This window comes from Mus pahari, chromosome 14 (assembly GCF_900095145.1).
Source record: "Mus pahari chromosome 14, PAHARI_EIJ_v1.1, whole genome shotgun sequence".
Classification (NCBI taxonomy): Eukaryota; Metazoa; Chordata; class Mammalia; order Rodentia; family Muridae; genus Mus; species Mus pahari.
The window spans coordinates 28,945,900-28,961,815 of NC_034603.1; the positions used below are offsets into that span (position 1 = coordinate 28,945,900).

General features: G+C 51.8%; 1 protein-coding gene across 1 annotated transcript; it reads right to left on the reverse strand.

Annotated features, from left to right (window-relative positions):
* Positions 1-1,751: 1,751 nt before the first annotated feature.
* Natd1 (N-acetyltransferase domain containing 1) lies at positions 1,752-11,982 on the reverse strand. The gene is made up of 3 exons (XM_021213712.2): positions 11,827-11,982; positions 5,535-5,653; positions 1,752-4,769 (listed from the first exon to the last, which is right to left on the reverse strand). The coding sequence occupies exons 1-3, from the start codon at positions 11,921-11,923 to the stop codon at positions 4,653-4,655; spliced, it is 333 nt and encodes a 110-aa protein (XP_021069371.1). The 5' UTR covers positions 11,924-11,982; the 3' UTR covers positions 1,752-4,652.
* Positions 11,983-15,916: the final 3,934 nt, after the last annotated feature.

The window sequence follows — 15,916 nt, forward strand, 5'->3', positions numbered from 1 at the left end:
TGGCCTCAAACTCAGAGAACTACCTGCCTCTGCCTCCCCCCGAGTGCTGGCATTAAAGGCAGGTGCCACCACTGCATAGCTTAGTAGGCTCCATTGCCCCAAGGCCTATGCTAAGGATGTACATCACATATTGTGGTGACTTAGAGGAGGCTGCTCATCTCCGTGCTGCCAGGAAGCAGACAGGAAGGGACCAGGTACACATATTTTCTCCAAGAGTATACCCCGGGTATCTAACCCCTACTGGCTCCACCCTGAAGAGACTCCCTTACCATCCCATAGCACTGCAGGCTGTGGACCAAGCCTTTAACACACAGAGCCTGAGGACAATCTGGATCCACACAGTAACACATTTCCGTGATTTCAGCCACTGGAGAGGCTCAACATGCCTGGTTGGAATTCCCTCATGTTTCTCCTGCAGGAGGTTGAACTTCAGGAACAAGTTTTCTAAGCTCTTGGTCAGGCCTTATGGATTCCATCCCTTCCGTAATCCAAAAGTTTACCAAATCAGGTCTCCACCTAACACCATTGCTTCCTGGCTCAAGTGTGCTCCCAACGTGAAAGCCCAGGGTTGTGGTGGTGCCGGGATCTCTGCCAGGTTGGCTGTAGTGACAGTGGGTGAGTGGATCCTCCTCTAAGGTCTGGCTTTGAGGCCCATTATTCTCTGGTTTTCTATCGAGGTTGGTTGCTGCGGATGGAACCAAGAACCACATGCATGCTGAGAAAATGCTCTACCCATCAGGCCTTGACCTATCAGCAGAACTGGCACCACTGCTCAGGAAATGCCTCTGCTTAATCTGATGGTGTGGGCTGCCAGCTCTCTGTACACCATAAGGGAATGCTGGCCTGAAACCCACCCGTCAGAGCCATAACCAGGACATTTTCAATTAGTGTTTGTGTGTGTGTGTGTGTATGTGTGTGATGACAAGAATATTGTAACTCCTGGAATTTGTTCTTCAGGGAGAACGCTCAGAGGCCACGTGATTATGGTGTTGATAACTCTATCCCTCCAGCTTCCTGTAACCTGAGGAGCTTTGAGAATTTTAACATTTTTAGAAGTTCTCTGCCCTAAATCCCACATGAGCACCTGAGTGCTCTTCGATTTTCTGTGCAGGCTGACATTGTTGGTATTGGGGCTGACTTCCTAGAAAGTTGCCCAAAGTTGTAAACATGGGTTTGCTGATCTATCTCCACCAGGACATGATTCCAGTGCTGGGGAAAACGGACCCCTAAAACCTCACATGGAGTGCAACATGTACCAGAAAGGCCATGTACTGAAGCTCAGCCCTCACTGCAGTGGTGGCCAAAGGTGGGCCCTTCAGAGGTTTCTAGGTCCCGAGTGCTAGCCCGGCCCTTAGGCTGGGTTAACCATCACTGCGCTGTGACTCTGAAGGGTGTCTGCACATGCTTCCTTGCTCTTCTGCCGTTTGCCACAGACAGTGCAGCAGAAAACCAGATGTGACCCTTGACCTTGGACCCTCTAGCCTGGGGAACCCTAGACCCAATCTGTTCTTTACAGAACGTTCAATCTTGGTTCTGCTGTGACATCCCACAATAGAGTAATAAATGCCACAGTGATCACCTGCTTTGAAGGCAAAGCCTGAAAGACCTGATGGCTACCCCTGTGGCTCTAGCCAGGGCCTCCCAGCTAGACCAGGGTGTAGTGACTGATGACAACACTGAAGAGTGACAGAAATAACACTGTCAACTGTTCTTCCCAAGGCACTGAGAGAAAAGCAGCGAGCACCTTTGACAACAGAAAAGCATCTTTAATATCTCGAAGCCATAGGACCCAGCTGAACCCCCCAAATATGATCCCCGAGGTTGCAGTTAAAGGTTCAAGCCACAGCCTCACAGGATCTCGGGTATGAAACTTAGGGCAATGAGCTGGAAGCAGGACCCTGAGACTAGTAAAAGGACGTGCGGGAGGACTCGAACCAGCCCAAGTCCTGATCTGAGGAACAACGGGTGAGTGGCTAGGTGCTCCAGGGGAGTGCTCCCGTTCATAAGCCAGACTTCTGAATGCTGGCCATGTGTACCTTGCAACTCAAGACAGATCCCCATTTCAGCCCTTCAAAGGAATAAGGGAATTTCTAGAAATGTTATGTATTAGAGGTCATTTGTTTCCCAAGTAGACATTTGACCACAATACACAAGCTGGGGACTACCTAGGGGTCAGGGACTGGGTTTAGATCCTGAACTGTCTAGTTGTGTGGGTTGCAGGCTGGTGACTCACTTAATCTGACCTTGTCCCTTCAACTGCAGGACAGTCCCAGTAAGTGGTGTCTCTTGGGATTTGCATGAGAATTGAGGAGGGGATGAGACCACCGAGCCTGACTGCCCTGCCTTGCACTCAGTACACTAAGCTACCCCGGCCCTTGTGGGTTAGGTCCCGTGTAAGAGGGGCTGCACAAGCACATTCCATGTGCTCCCGTTTTGGAACACTTGCACTGCTCCTGTGCTTACCAACAGTCTGTCAGGAACCCCTAAATGACCAGCTTCAGGGCAAAGAGCAGCTCACGTGTCAGAGGCTAGTGTGGCACCGTGACTTCTAGGAATCCCTGTAAAGCTGTTGTCCAGCAATGAGGGTTCAGGTAGTGTGAAGCAGGAATACAGATGGCAAAGTTCTCCGTCCTGGGCTGGGATCCTGATGCTTGTTGGCACTGTTGTGCTGGGAGACCTCAGTCAGGCTCTGGCAGCCTTTGGAGTCTAGACTCCCCTGCAGTGGAGCTGTCCAACTATGCAGGCAGTGGAGGAACAAGAAATAGGCTGGGCACCAGGGAGGACCACTTCCTACACAACCTATCTTGCCTGATTTCTTCGCTCTGGGGCCCCCTGACCTCACTGTGCCTTAGTCTTTTGTCAGTGACCAACAGGATCATGCAATGTGTTCAAAAGTCAGAAAAGTGAGGGGATGCAGGTCCCAAGACCAGCCTCGGCCCAGATACTACTGGTGGCAGGTTCAGAGTAGGAAAGGCACATGAGTTACTGCCTGTGTAGACTGGGCAAGGAAGGGAAACCTAGGGTGCGGTCTGAGCATAGCACAGACCTACTGAAGCAACATGAAGTCTAGAGTGGCCAGTGCCTAAGCAGGCTCCTGGAGTGATTCAGGACATGGAACAGGTGTTGGGGTGCAGGGGGAGGCAAATGGAATAGCACCAGAGTGGCCCAGTTGGGCAGTATTGGCCAGAAGGAAGAGGCAGAGATAGAGTTATTGCTACACTGCAAGGCTATGAAGCCCCCGGGGCACGGTCAGTGGGACTTTAAGGCTGCCAAGGCCGTGAGGAATGCGAGACAAGCCCACGGAGGAAGCCCAGCCATTCTTCTTGGGTCCACATGACTCAGGGCCCTCATTCAAGTACTGTATTGTGGACACACTGCCACCGCCGCTGTCAGAGCAGGCAGCAGTGTCTTCCTAGAGGCCCAGGGGTTTCTCTGGACCCCGAAGAGTCCCTGTCAGACAGAACGGGGTGGCAGAGGAGAGGCAGTAGTGAGGAGGATGCTGGGTTATCCTGGAACTCTAGGAGGCTGAAAGAGGAGCATCAAGAACAGGGTAAGAGCCAGAGGTGCAGGAGGTAGGGAGATGCCAAGGGTGGCGACCATAAGGGTCTGTGCCCATGACTGCAGTGGTGAGTGAGGCCCAAGGATTCAGAGCTTAAGATCTCCCAGCCAGGATGCATGGCTTCCTGGTCCAGATTGCAGTCCTCCTGTAGAGTGGGAAGGTGTCTGTGCACAGATGCCTGGAGTAGCCTAAGTAGCAGTGGGGAGATGGCCAGAAGCCAGGAGTACAAGGAAAGATAGGAAATGGATCTTGTGTGCCACCATCTCATTCATCTTGAAGGTGACCCACAAGAAAGGCCCTGGCAAATCCAGCTGAAGGTCAGCGAGGGCTGAGGGGACTGGACTGCTCAGCAGACCACACTAAGCTCTGGCTGGCTCCTGCAGGTGACTGCATGAGAAGGTAGACCCTCTGATAGGGACCTTGTTTTCTTGCAGAACCCACATGAGAAGCCAAACAGTGTGGGCACCTGCCCTGTCTCTTGTGCTCATGTGTTGGTGTGCGTGCTCACAGATGGACCTGGGCCAGAGCTGAATCCTTGGCTCTCTCACATGCCAGGATTGGCTGCCCTCTGCTGCCGTTCCACTGCCTGTGCCAGGGCACGCAAGTCTGAGACAGAGAAAGGGTTAGCACTGGTTGTGGCTAAGGCTTGGCACCTCCACCTTGGGAAGCTGGCACACAGGGTTCCTGTTGTTCTTCTTGGCTCCAGGAACACCCTCCTCATTTGCAGAAAGGACACGATGCCAGCAGGTGGTGGCAGGGACTCTACATCACCCTCTTGCTGATCAGAGCAGGGACCCAGTAGCCAGGCCAGAGGGGATGTGTGGCTGGTAGGAGGAGGACCTCAACAGAGCTGGAGGATCTCTGTGGGAAGCGGGTCTTGGCCACTTGGCCTGCCCTTCGTCCCACTCTGGATTTTCACACATCCACAGCCAGCAGCTGGTCCCCAGAATCCTGGATGAAGGCTGCAGACGAGTGTCCTTGCAAAAATAACTCTGAGCCTGTCCCCATGGGAACAGGTTCCTGAGAGCACATGAGCTGGCTGAGGCCCACACAGAAGGCCCACAGGGTGCACTCCTGCACACAGTGGCCAGGGTCATGGCTGTAGGCGCTCCAGGTACTGTGGCAGGGGGTTCTCCTTGACATACTTCTGGATGTACCAGCAGGTGAGGTGGGCCTTCAGGTCTTCCTCCACCACGAAGTCTAGGGCAGCCTGGGCCAGCAGAGGGAGAACAGCTGTTAGAGGAGCAGCTTGCCTGGGGACTGTGGCCCACTGTAGCCCAAGAAGATTGGTAGCCACCAGCTCCCTCTGTTACTGCTCCAGGTTCTCCATGTGGATAACCTTCCCACTTTGCCTAGGCCAGTGTCTTGAGTTCTCTCCTGGTAACTGGGTTAACAAATGTACAGACAGGTCGGGTCCTATATGGCAGGGCTCAAGGCCCTGGAAGCCCCACAGGGAGGGTAAAGAGGCCTCCTGTCTAGGAGAGCCAGGGTAGGGAGTGAGGGAGGGAGACAGGATTAGGAAACCAGTACAGGGCTCTCCTGGGAGCACAGGGGTGGGAGCTACACCTGAAAATCGTTCTTTGCTTCACCTGTACTTGGTCCCCAGGCAGCCTGGAATTCAGAAGTGCTTGGGAGAGGCAGGTGGAGATGAAGGACCAGGGCATGAGGCCACTGACTTGGACACTCATCCACTATGCATCACCAGGGCTAACTAAATACTGCAGGCCAAGTCCTAGTCCCAAGGTGGAGTCAGGCTTTGGGGCCCCAGGCTCAGAATAGTAGCCACCTGCCACAGGGCCTAGGAGCACCATAAGCAGCAGGTGTCCAAAGCTCTCCCACTGCCACATGCAAACTCTTGGCCAGATGGGTCTGAGAAACTATGCTGTGGTCCAGAAGCAAATCAGAGTTAGCCACCAGTCTGTCTCCTCTGTAAGGAGAGGGCGACAGCTGCATCCTAGTCTGCTGTCCATCTTACCTTGGCCAGGTGCTTGGCAATGCCACGCCCACGGTAAGCATCTGGGACCTCTGTGTGTTGCAGGTCCACGATCCGCTTGCCCACATACTCATAGAGCAGGACAGCTCGGTCATGACATCCTGGAGCAGAGACAGAAACAGCTCAAGTATGAACTCCAGGGCCCTTTGAGCTTGTTATTCCTGGCAACCCCCCCGGTGTGGAGGACAGGGTGAAGGATAGAATCCGGAACCAGACTACCAATGTGCTATAAGAGCTGAATGTTGACTAATCCCAGGTCTCAGTTTTCATATGCCCAGTGTAGGGTCATGACGGCATTCCTCAGAGGGCTGTATGTAGTATTCAATGTGACACTCTGCAACAGGCTGGTGCCAACAACACACAACTACCCACAAAGCTTTGTTACTGTCATTCCCCTCAGCTAAACCTAAACCTCCTTTCTGAGGTCCAGCACAGGACATGACAGAGCCCCACAAATCCTTGACTTCATTGGAGGAGAAAACAGGAGGTGGTCAGAGCATAAGACTTGCCAATCTCCTAACCAAGACCCAAGCCAAATCAGAGTCCACTGGGCGCAGGAAGCAGGAACAAAGAGGTACCCACCCTCCCAGCCCTGTCAGGATGAGAGGCCACCAGTCTACCAAAAATCCTGCTGGCAAACGTGACAGGAGAAGTTGCTCCAATCACAATCTGTAGTTCTCTGTCTGTCTGTCCATATATACAGCAAGGGACAAGGATCTGCCCTCATGGCTAAGAGAAACAGGAAAAGTGAGTAGTCTGGAACATTCAGTAGGTGGGAAATGGATGTGAGAAGCGCTGGGTCAGGGAGATGCTCTAGCAGGAACACCTGTGCAAAGGCTCTGGGGCAGGATAGGGATCTTTAAGGGACAGTGAGGATGCTGGTGTGGCTAACTAGAGTGGACCAAGGGAGGGGGAAATGACATGGTAAGTGCTGTGCCTTCTTAGCCGTCATGACTTAGGTCCTCAGGAGAGGGTTGGAAGGTAACTCGTAGTTTCACAGAATCCTCCCACTGCATCAATACTCTAGGGCATAAGGGTCTAGCTGCCTCAGTCCCCGTGGGAAGAGGACGCCTACTGCTCCAAAGGGGTCCCCTTTGGAGGACCTGCTGGTAGTTGGGGTGTGCTCAACGAGAAAAAGAAGTCAAAGACAAACCTAACATGTTTTATTTGAAGTGATTATCTGGGTATGAAAGAAATGCTGACAGCCATTGAGGCAGGGGTTGTGAGAGGGCTCCAGGACAAAGCCCATTGGCTGGGAAGGGCAGAGTAAAGGAAGAACAAGTGCAGGCAAGGCAGGAGAGGCCCAAGGCGGCTGGGATCATAGGGTTCCCTAGCAATAGAATAAAACATGTCAACATCTGTCTGTCTGTCTTTTTTAGACAGGGTCTCAGGGAGCCTAGGGTGACCTAGAACTTACTAGAGCTGGGCTTGAATGCTCTACTTCCTTTTTTCCTTTCTCTTTGTTTCTTTTAGACAGGGTTTCTCTGTATAGCCCTGGCTATTCTGGAACTCACTTCTGTAGACCAGGCTGACCTTGAACTCACAGAGATCTGTCCGTCTCTGCCTCCAGAGTGCTAGGATTGAAGGTGTGTGCCACCACTGCTGGGCTAGATGATCAACTTCTTCAAAAGCAAATTGCACTTCATGTATTTTAACTTTTTTTTTTTTTTTTTTAAAGATTTGTTATTATATCTTAAGTACCCTGTAGCTGTCTTCAGACACACCACCAGAAGAGGGCAACAGATCTTATTACGAGTGGTTGTGAGCCACCATGTGGTTACTNGGATTTGAACTTAGGACCTTTGGAAGAGCAGTCAGTGCTCTTACCCGCTGAGCCATCTCTCCAACCCCGTATTTTAACTTTTAAACAAGCTGCATTTTACATTCAAACTTTCATGTGCCAAAGAGTCAGCTCCTAAATGCTGCATGGTTCCCCTGCCATGGTACCAGGTGCTGTCACAAGGGGAATGACAGGCTCAGTGGAGAATCACATCACACACACACACACACACACACACACACACACACACACACACTCCAGGAACCTTTGAGGGTTCTGCCCTCAGTGTACAATTCTCCTGCAAGTTCCAGGAGGGAGGCTATGACTCATGTTGTTTCCACAGGTAGACTCCTGAGATCCAAGTCATGCAGTCACACGGGGGCAGAGAGCAAGCCAGACCTCCCCTCTCCAAGCTCTGTCTTGGTGCCTTTTCTTCTTCTGAGACAGGGTCTCACTATGTAGCCCAAGCTGGCCTAGAACCCAGAGTGCTGCAATTATGAACATGCCTCACCACAGCCAGCCAGAGTGCTTTGTTTTGTGGAACTATGCTCTTCTTTCAGACCTAGAATGCCACCTCCCTTCTCAGCCACATCTACAAAGGCCATGGCCTTTCCCTGTGCCGAAACTCCCTCCTTAGATTGATTTATTCTGGGGCTGTGCCCATTTCCCTGGCCAAAGCCCAGTTGAAACCTTCACAGTCACCTCCTACAGCTGCAAGACATGGGACCCAGGGCTGGTTCTGTATTTGTTGGGGTCAATGAAGTCACTGACTGCCCACTACGTTCTGGCTGTGTTTTTGGAGTGAACAGAACTGACACGGCACTCCTTCCCATTTTAGTAAGGGAGACACAAATGACAGCCTTAGGAGATGGGCTCAGAGAGCAGAGAAGCGGTAGGGAGCAGGGGTGAGAGCTGTCATTATACAGAGGACATCTGGTTCTTGTGCAAAAGACCTGAAGGGATGAAGGAGCAGGACACTTTGGTGTGAGGAGTCCCCGTGGTAAAAGCAGAAGAAACAAACTCCTCAGAAGCCCAGAACAGCAAGGAAGCCAGAGTGGCTGGCCCTGGCGAGTCAGGCAGTGTAGGGAACCGGGTGATGAACATCCTAGGGCCACCCAAAGCCCAGTTTAAGCTTCCAGCAGTCTTGGGGTGGGAGCCTGAGCTCTTGCAAAGTGGCTAACATTTTCAGTCTCTTCTTGCTCTCAATCCCATGGAGCCTACTTAGCCTGTGGGCAACCCTGGAGTATCACAGTGATTCTCTGCCTAGGCCTTTGGTGTCGGCTTGTCAGCGGTAGACCCCAGGAAGTATCTCTCTCAACCAGATGCCTGCTGAGATTGGAAGTGGGCCAGTGGCATATGGCAGTCCCCCCACCCCCCCACCCCGGCCTGGCCCCTGTGCCTTTGGTGGGATCCCCAGCAGGTGTTTGCGTAGGCCTGCAGAGGTCCATGGGCTGCTCTGCGATAAGGCCAGCAGGCTCCAGCCACGGCCCAACTGTAGCCTCTCCCTACGGCAGCCACTAAGAGTTTGACTAGTTGCCTGCTGATCTCTCTGCTTGCCGCATCCATACCCAGGGCCTCCCAGTAGACACCACCTTTTTATTCCAGGTTTTCCCTCTATAGAGGTTTCTTCCCCTGACTGTTCACCACCATGGGACAGAATGCACACATGGCACTGCCAGCTATGACGACCCCCAACACCTGTGCCACAGATCACGGTCACAGTGTCACAGTCACTGCCACCTGGATTAGTGGCAGTCCAGGCTAGGCTCTGAGTGCCCCAGACCTAGACAAGCATATTGGGGACCGTACTGGACATCCAGAAAATGGAGGGATCAGTTGGGCTCAGTTCCAGTTCTGTCTTCCTACCTGGGGGTAGAGAAAATTCTGGGAGGGACTGGAGAGAGCCTTCTTGCAACAAGTAAAAGTCCAGAGCCTGGAGAGCTGGCTCAGCAGTTTAAGAGGGCTTTCTGCTTTTACAGCGAACCCCACTCAGTTCCCAGCACCCATGTCTTGACAGCTCACACCTGCTTGTAACTCCAGCTGCCAGACCTGATGCCCTCATTTGACCTCTACAGGCACTGGAATACATGTTGTCTGTGCATACACACACACACACACACACACACACACACACACACACACAAATAAAATAAAATAAAAACAAATCTTTAAACACATACACACAAACCCTGAGTGGCTGTTCCTGGCTGAGGGAAGTAAGAGAAGGCCACAGAAGGGGCTGCAGGCGTGGGCCTTATCTAACATCTTCCAACCTTCAGATGACAACAACCCTTGGAAGGCAACCCGAGGTTCCATTTTGGACTAGTTTTCCATCAGCCTTGTGCCTTGGTTTCCCACCCATGGAACAGTGGCTACACAGCCAGCATTTTCAGATCTTCAGTCTGGGGTCGTGTACATGTGAGTTCCAGTCTCCTCCAATCAACAAACTCCCTCTGTGTTTCCTGTCACACATGCTCAGGACTTAGACATCTCTTCGCACCCCTGCTCATACTGCTTGGACTTGTGCCGCACCCAGCTCCCCACTGTCATGCCCCACAGTGCGCTTCCCATCAGCACAGCCTTAGGGTTGGTTCCTAGTCCATGGCATCTGTCCTCTTTACAAGGCATTTCAGGACCCCACAGCTCTGAGGGGCAAAGCCACACCCAAGCTCACATTTCCGAGTCCTATATTATCTGCCTCCTTGACCTCTTAGCCTTATGCTACCTGTCACCCTCCTCTATGCCTGCACCACTCCTGGCTGCTCGGACACACACAATGGGTACTGCAGGGCCTTTGCTCTCAGAGTCTTCTTTCACACAGTGCCTTTCTTCACAGCTACAGCTGGGTTTTTTTTGTCTCTTTCAGGTCTCTACTTAAATACCACCTGCTTGGAACTTAATGCCAAACACTGGCTCTGCCTGACTTCACTTCTCCCAAGGCCTTGGTGTTATGAGATATTATGCAATTCATCTGAGACCCATCTCCCTCTATAGACTGCCAGTCCTACAAGTCCTGGACATTTTGAAGACTGTGGGTAAATAGTAGGTACTCAGTAAACTGTTGGCCCAGGCTGTGCAGGAGGAGCTGAGGCGAGGTTGCCTGCCTCTAGCAACTCTGTCTCCCTTTCAATGGGGCAGCAGGTTGCAGAACGGTTAAGTTTAAGGATATGACCTGTTCATAGCCAGCTCTCAAGAGTACTGTCCTTCTGACCGGATCCATTTGGAAGAGAAAGAAAGAAAGAAAGAAAGAAAGAAAGAAAGAAAGAAAGAAAGAAAGAAAGAAAGAAAGAAAGAGGAAAAGTAGCCCGAGGGTTCTGCTTTTCTCTTTGTGGATCTGATGTGCCTCCACAGTCACCTGGAACTAAAAGCCTCCCTGGAACTAAGAAAACTTCAGAAAAGAGGATCTGAAAAAAAACCAAAAAAAAAAAAACTCAGATAAGGCCTCTCAAGGGATCAGGGCCAAGTGTCACAGTCAGCTGAGCTACCATCAGCATGACAACAGGACTTGTTTCTCTATGGAAAGAATAGGGCAAGGGGCAGCTGGGTCCCATTTGAATATGCCTTTGGTCTTGTAAAGGCTGGGCAGGTCCCACTTCCGGCAGTCCCAGTCTCAGTTTACTCATCTGTAAGTGGGGCGGTATGTCACAACACAGGAAGTAACAGCTGCCCCCACGGTGGTTAGGTGGCATAAATGGGAGACCTGGCCTCCTCTGCTCGTGACCAAGTGCAGGTCACAGAAGGTTGGCTCAGGAAGTCAGGATAGGCTTACACTTGACTGCTTACAACCTACTGGCCTACCACACACCAGTGGTGCATCCCTCCAATCAAAATAAAGGCAGTGGCTAAGTCAGGTCTCCCCGGAGGGCCCAGCTGGGAGGAGTGGGCTACGGAGAGCTCAAGGTCCCATATTCCATAATCTTTCCCAGCCCCCGGAATCAATGGGAGGAGTGTCGGTCTGCTGGTACAAACGCTACAGAAGATAAGGCCATGACCTCTCCATCTGGTTTGAAAAGTAGCCATTTATCTATGTTAATCAGCACTTGCTGTGCACCAAATGTGTCATTCTGAGCCTTTACTGACATTGCATCTCCTCCAAAGCTGTGTGCACTCCAGCTATCCCCATCGCAGATTCCGGGAGACCGAGGCACACACTGACTAGACAAACTGGCCAAAGTCTCAGAACCACCTACCGGCCTCGTCCCTAGGTTATGCCCCAGGCCCGCACAGGCTCCTCCAGGGCGGCAGGAAGCAACCGAACACCCGGGGCGTGGGGGTGGCAGGCCACCAGTGACCTACTCTCTGGGACCCGGGGTGGCAGCCCTCCGTCCGCGATGTCGGAGGCCGGCTGCGCTAGCAGGTGCGGGCTGCCCGGGCGGGTGCGCTCCGGCGGTGCCAGTCGGGGTTCGGGAGCCTTCCCGCCCCGGGATCCATCCGTCCTCCCGCAGGTCCCGCCCCGTCCCGCCCGCGCGCGCGCAAACAAAGGCAGCGCGGTACCGTTGAGGCGCACGGAGAACTGGCGGCGTTGGCGGTCGTGCTCCACGCGGATGGGGCCGCCCTGCTCCAGCGCGCTCGGCGGGGTAGCATGCGCCATCGCGCGCGCCGACACTGGGGACCGCGGGCCGCAGCGAACTGACTCTTCGGCGGCGCGGGCCGGAGAAGGGGGCGGGGCCGGAAATCAGCTGTGAGTCACGTGCGCTGCGCGCACGGTCTGTTTGGATACATTCCTGGCGTCTCTTAAAGAGACCACGCTGCGCGTTTCGCTCGCTCCCGGCTTCAACAACGATGTGCTGGTCCGTCCAGGGCGCTGATTGTCCTCCCGAATGCCCCAGGATGATCTTTAGGACCCACACGGACCCATATGAAAAACAGGCAATGACCTATGGGGTAATTCTGATCCTCCCCGCGACAGCCATTGAATATTAGGCATTGGCCTCACTGCAAGCCTGAGGCATAGATAACGTCAGACGCAAGGTGTCAACAGGCAAAACCTACTCTCTCTGCTGGAACCATGCGGGCTGGAGCTATGCAGCCCACCCACTGGGGCAGCTATAGCTGATATTGAGAGATTACCGCTAGGCATGTTTGGGACTGGGTGAAAAGCCACCCCTCCTAAAGAAAGGCAGAAATATGAGTTCCCTGGGGAGCTAGCTACCCAGGAATCAGTGTTTCTCTAGAAGTACAGTATTTGGAAAGCTTGCCTGCCATGGATGTTCACAGAACCACATTCTGTTAATGTGCAGATTTTATGTCCACATCTATGAGACCACCACACAGACATACAGAACGTTTGAGTGTACCTCAATGGAACGCTTTAAGGCTGTAAGTTCAAACCTGTACAAAATGTGTGTCCGTGTGTGTGGCGGGGCTGGGGCTGGGGGAGGGGCGCAGGACAGACCAACCAGGAAGCCTTTTACGGCTAAGTGAAGATTTCCATGGGCTCCCTTCCAATTGATTCCTTCCTTTTGATGTAGCTATGCTCCCTGACTTTTAGCACTATTGACTAAACAGCTTTTCCTAAGAACATCCTATTTCTTAAAGAACTACACAGTATTTACCTTTTCATATCGTATCTGGTTTCTTCGCTTCCACCTGTCAACAGCCGTGTTGTTGGTGCTATCATGTTCACCACTGTGTCAGAGATTTCCCAGGGAACAGGTACCAGTTTTCCATCACGTGTTAATGAGTTGTTGTGTTGTTTTGGTTTGGAGCTGCTATGAGTAACAGGCTGTGGATGTCCCCTGGCCAGCATTCCCTTGGGGGTAGCTCTCAGGAATATACTGCCAAGTTTTATAGTCGGTGGATATTTTGTTTTGTGAAAAACTGCAAGATCCTTTTCCAAGTGTACGACCTTACATTGCCACAGAGAATTCTGTAAGTTGCAGTGGGCATTTTGTCGTTAGTGGCAGTGACTGGCTCTTGAACCTTTGCCCAAGCTGCCAGGCCATTTACATACCTGTTTAATGAACGCTTTCCTCTGGTTTCTCCACATCCCCCAAATCTTTTATTTGACTTCTTCCAATCCTTTTTATTGCTTGGTTGGGGGTCAGACATACTGAGAGAATCTTTTCTGAGCAAATAATTTCCTTTTAACAAGTGGGTGTTGTATCACAGCGTTTGTAAACAGAAGAAGGCGGAGGTGTGTCATTATATGCAAAGTGACTGAAAGGGATCCAGCCATCCGAGAGGGCTGTGAGCCTGGTTGGCAGAGTCAGAGCTAGAGGCAATTGTGAACGAGGAAGATAAAACCTGTGAGTCTCAGGTGACTTCACTTCCAAAGAATGTAAGTGGAGATGGTCAAAATATGTTCCTGGACAGTGTCGGAACAGGTCACTCATCTGCAGACTGCTGGGCCTTTGCATGACTACTGCCCAAGCACCACTTCCTGGGGAAGTCCTCTTGTGCATTTATGCCTACAGATGAGTGGCATCTGACCAGCCAGTCTGGACCAGGGGAGAGTCTGGTCAGATAAGCCTCCAATAGGGCCTGGCACCGTGGTTGTCTACCTATGGGTTATGATCCTCACACCAGCCTTTCACAGTGGTTGTCTAAGACCATTGGAGAATGGCTATTTACATTACAATTAATAACAGTAACAAGATTATAATTATGAAGTAGCCATGCAAATAATTTTATGGTTGGGGGAGGGAGTCACCAGAACATGAGGAACTGTATTAAGGGTCGAAGTCTTAGGAAGGTGGAGACCCACTGGCTAAGCACAGTCCAGAGTCTTTTTCTTTGACTCTTTCTTCTTTGGTTATGTCTCTTTCCTTGCTGGGGCCTGTAAGCCCTACAGAAATTCCTTCTGGAAGCCAGGGATGGTGCTGGTCTGTAATCCTAGAACTTGGGAGGTGAAGAAGGTGGGAGCTCAAGGCATTTCTCAGCTACATCGTCAACTTGATCTGTATGAAACCCTGCCCACCTGAACCAAATACATGAAGTCCTTTCCGGAAAACAAAAGAATGAACGTGAGCAATGAAAACATTTGCTGGAGTCACTGAGTGACTCAGTGCTGGAAGCAAGCTTCCCCATGGCTGTGCCTGCTTGAGTCTCTCGAGGACCAGAGGATGGACCAGTGAGTGGATCTGACTTATTTGAGTGCCCTTGAAAATCCATGGAGGATGTATTGAGCATCTCCTGTGGAGCAGGCGCTGTGGTGGGGGGGACAAACTAGCGAAGCAGAGGAAGCTCTCTGTGCCTGTGGTATTGCTCCACAGAAGTGCACCTGAGAGATGCAGAGGTCGGATGGACAGATACTCCAGCTGCTTCTGGGAGCATGTGTTCCGGGAGGCAATCAGCCTTCAGACAGGGTGGCCACAACAGGCTTCAGCTGAGAAGGAAGTCAAGGGGGTGAGCGAATTGGGTGGTAGAGGAAGAAGGGAGAATAGTCCGGCATTAAGAAGAACCAAAGCAAAGGCATTGGGTTAAGTGAAGGCGCTGGTGGTGGAGCGCTACTGACTGCTATGGGATCAGCAGAGCAAGGGCCACTCACTCGGAGCAAGCTGCCTGGAGCAGGGGCGAGGGGCATGAGGGGAGCAGGGAAGAGCCCTCTGCGGGCTTTATGCATGAGTTCAAGCACATATGTAGATAGAATAATAAAATACAGACCTATGGACCTACATGGTTGCTATTTGTTCTCACTTAACAAAATTTAAAGAAGTGTTTCTATATAGTAAAGGCTCCTTTGAGCGGGCATTCCACAAGCCACTGAACCACCACTACCACTCCTCTTCTAAAACCACCTGACGCTTCTGTCAACCCCTCCCCCACCTACCTGACCAGTTTTTGGTCCTTGTGCTTTTTTTGCCTTTGCCACAGAGTGTTGCACACTAGGAACCTTGTAGCTTGTGGCTTTTTGCTTCCCCTGCCCCCATTCTGATCCCCCTGCAGTTGGCTGGTTCACTGGGCCACTCAGCACCCAGTCCCTTCGCTGCTACGTAAGATCTGGGAAATGATGCTAGGTATTCTGCCAACTGCACAAGGGTGGATCAGAGGTGAACAGGGACGAGGGAGGGACCCGGCACTGGTCCCAAGGACAGTGGCAACGTGGCCGCTGTTCCCAGTCCTAAGCTCTGCCCCCTAGTCCCCATGACTAGGAGGTCTCTCCACGGAGCTACCTGAACATTGTGGACACTTTGACCCTTTGCTGTGCTACTGTAACCATCCCGGGAAGAAATGAAGATAATTCTAAAGACATTGTGGTGTCTTTTGGTCTGACAGAGGGTTGAAACAATAGATCCTGAGGAAGTAGGAATTTCCCCAGGAATTTCCTGCTGGGAGAAGGAAAAGGTACAAGCCACAAGGAACTTGTGGCCTGAAAGAAGTGTCAGCCAGGTAACAAGCTGTCGGGACCCTGCAGGATGAGACTGAAGCAACGACCCGTCCACAGTAAACAGGAAAACAGGACCACACCTTGTCTGGCACTGCTTGCCTGGGCTCATCCTTGGCCCTCAATTTAAACTTTGATCTCACTTCAAGACCTTGAAGACTTGAGGGTTTGCTGGAACTCCTTATCACTGTGCCACATTGAGTAAATCTTTTTTTTTCCCCCCCTGAGGTCTACTTTTTTTTTTTTTTTTTTTTTTTT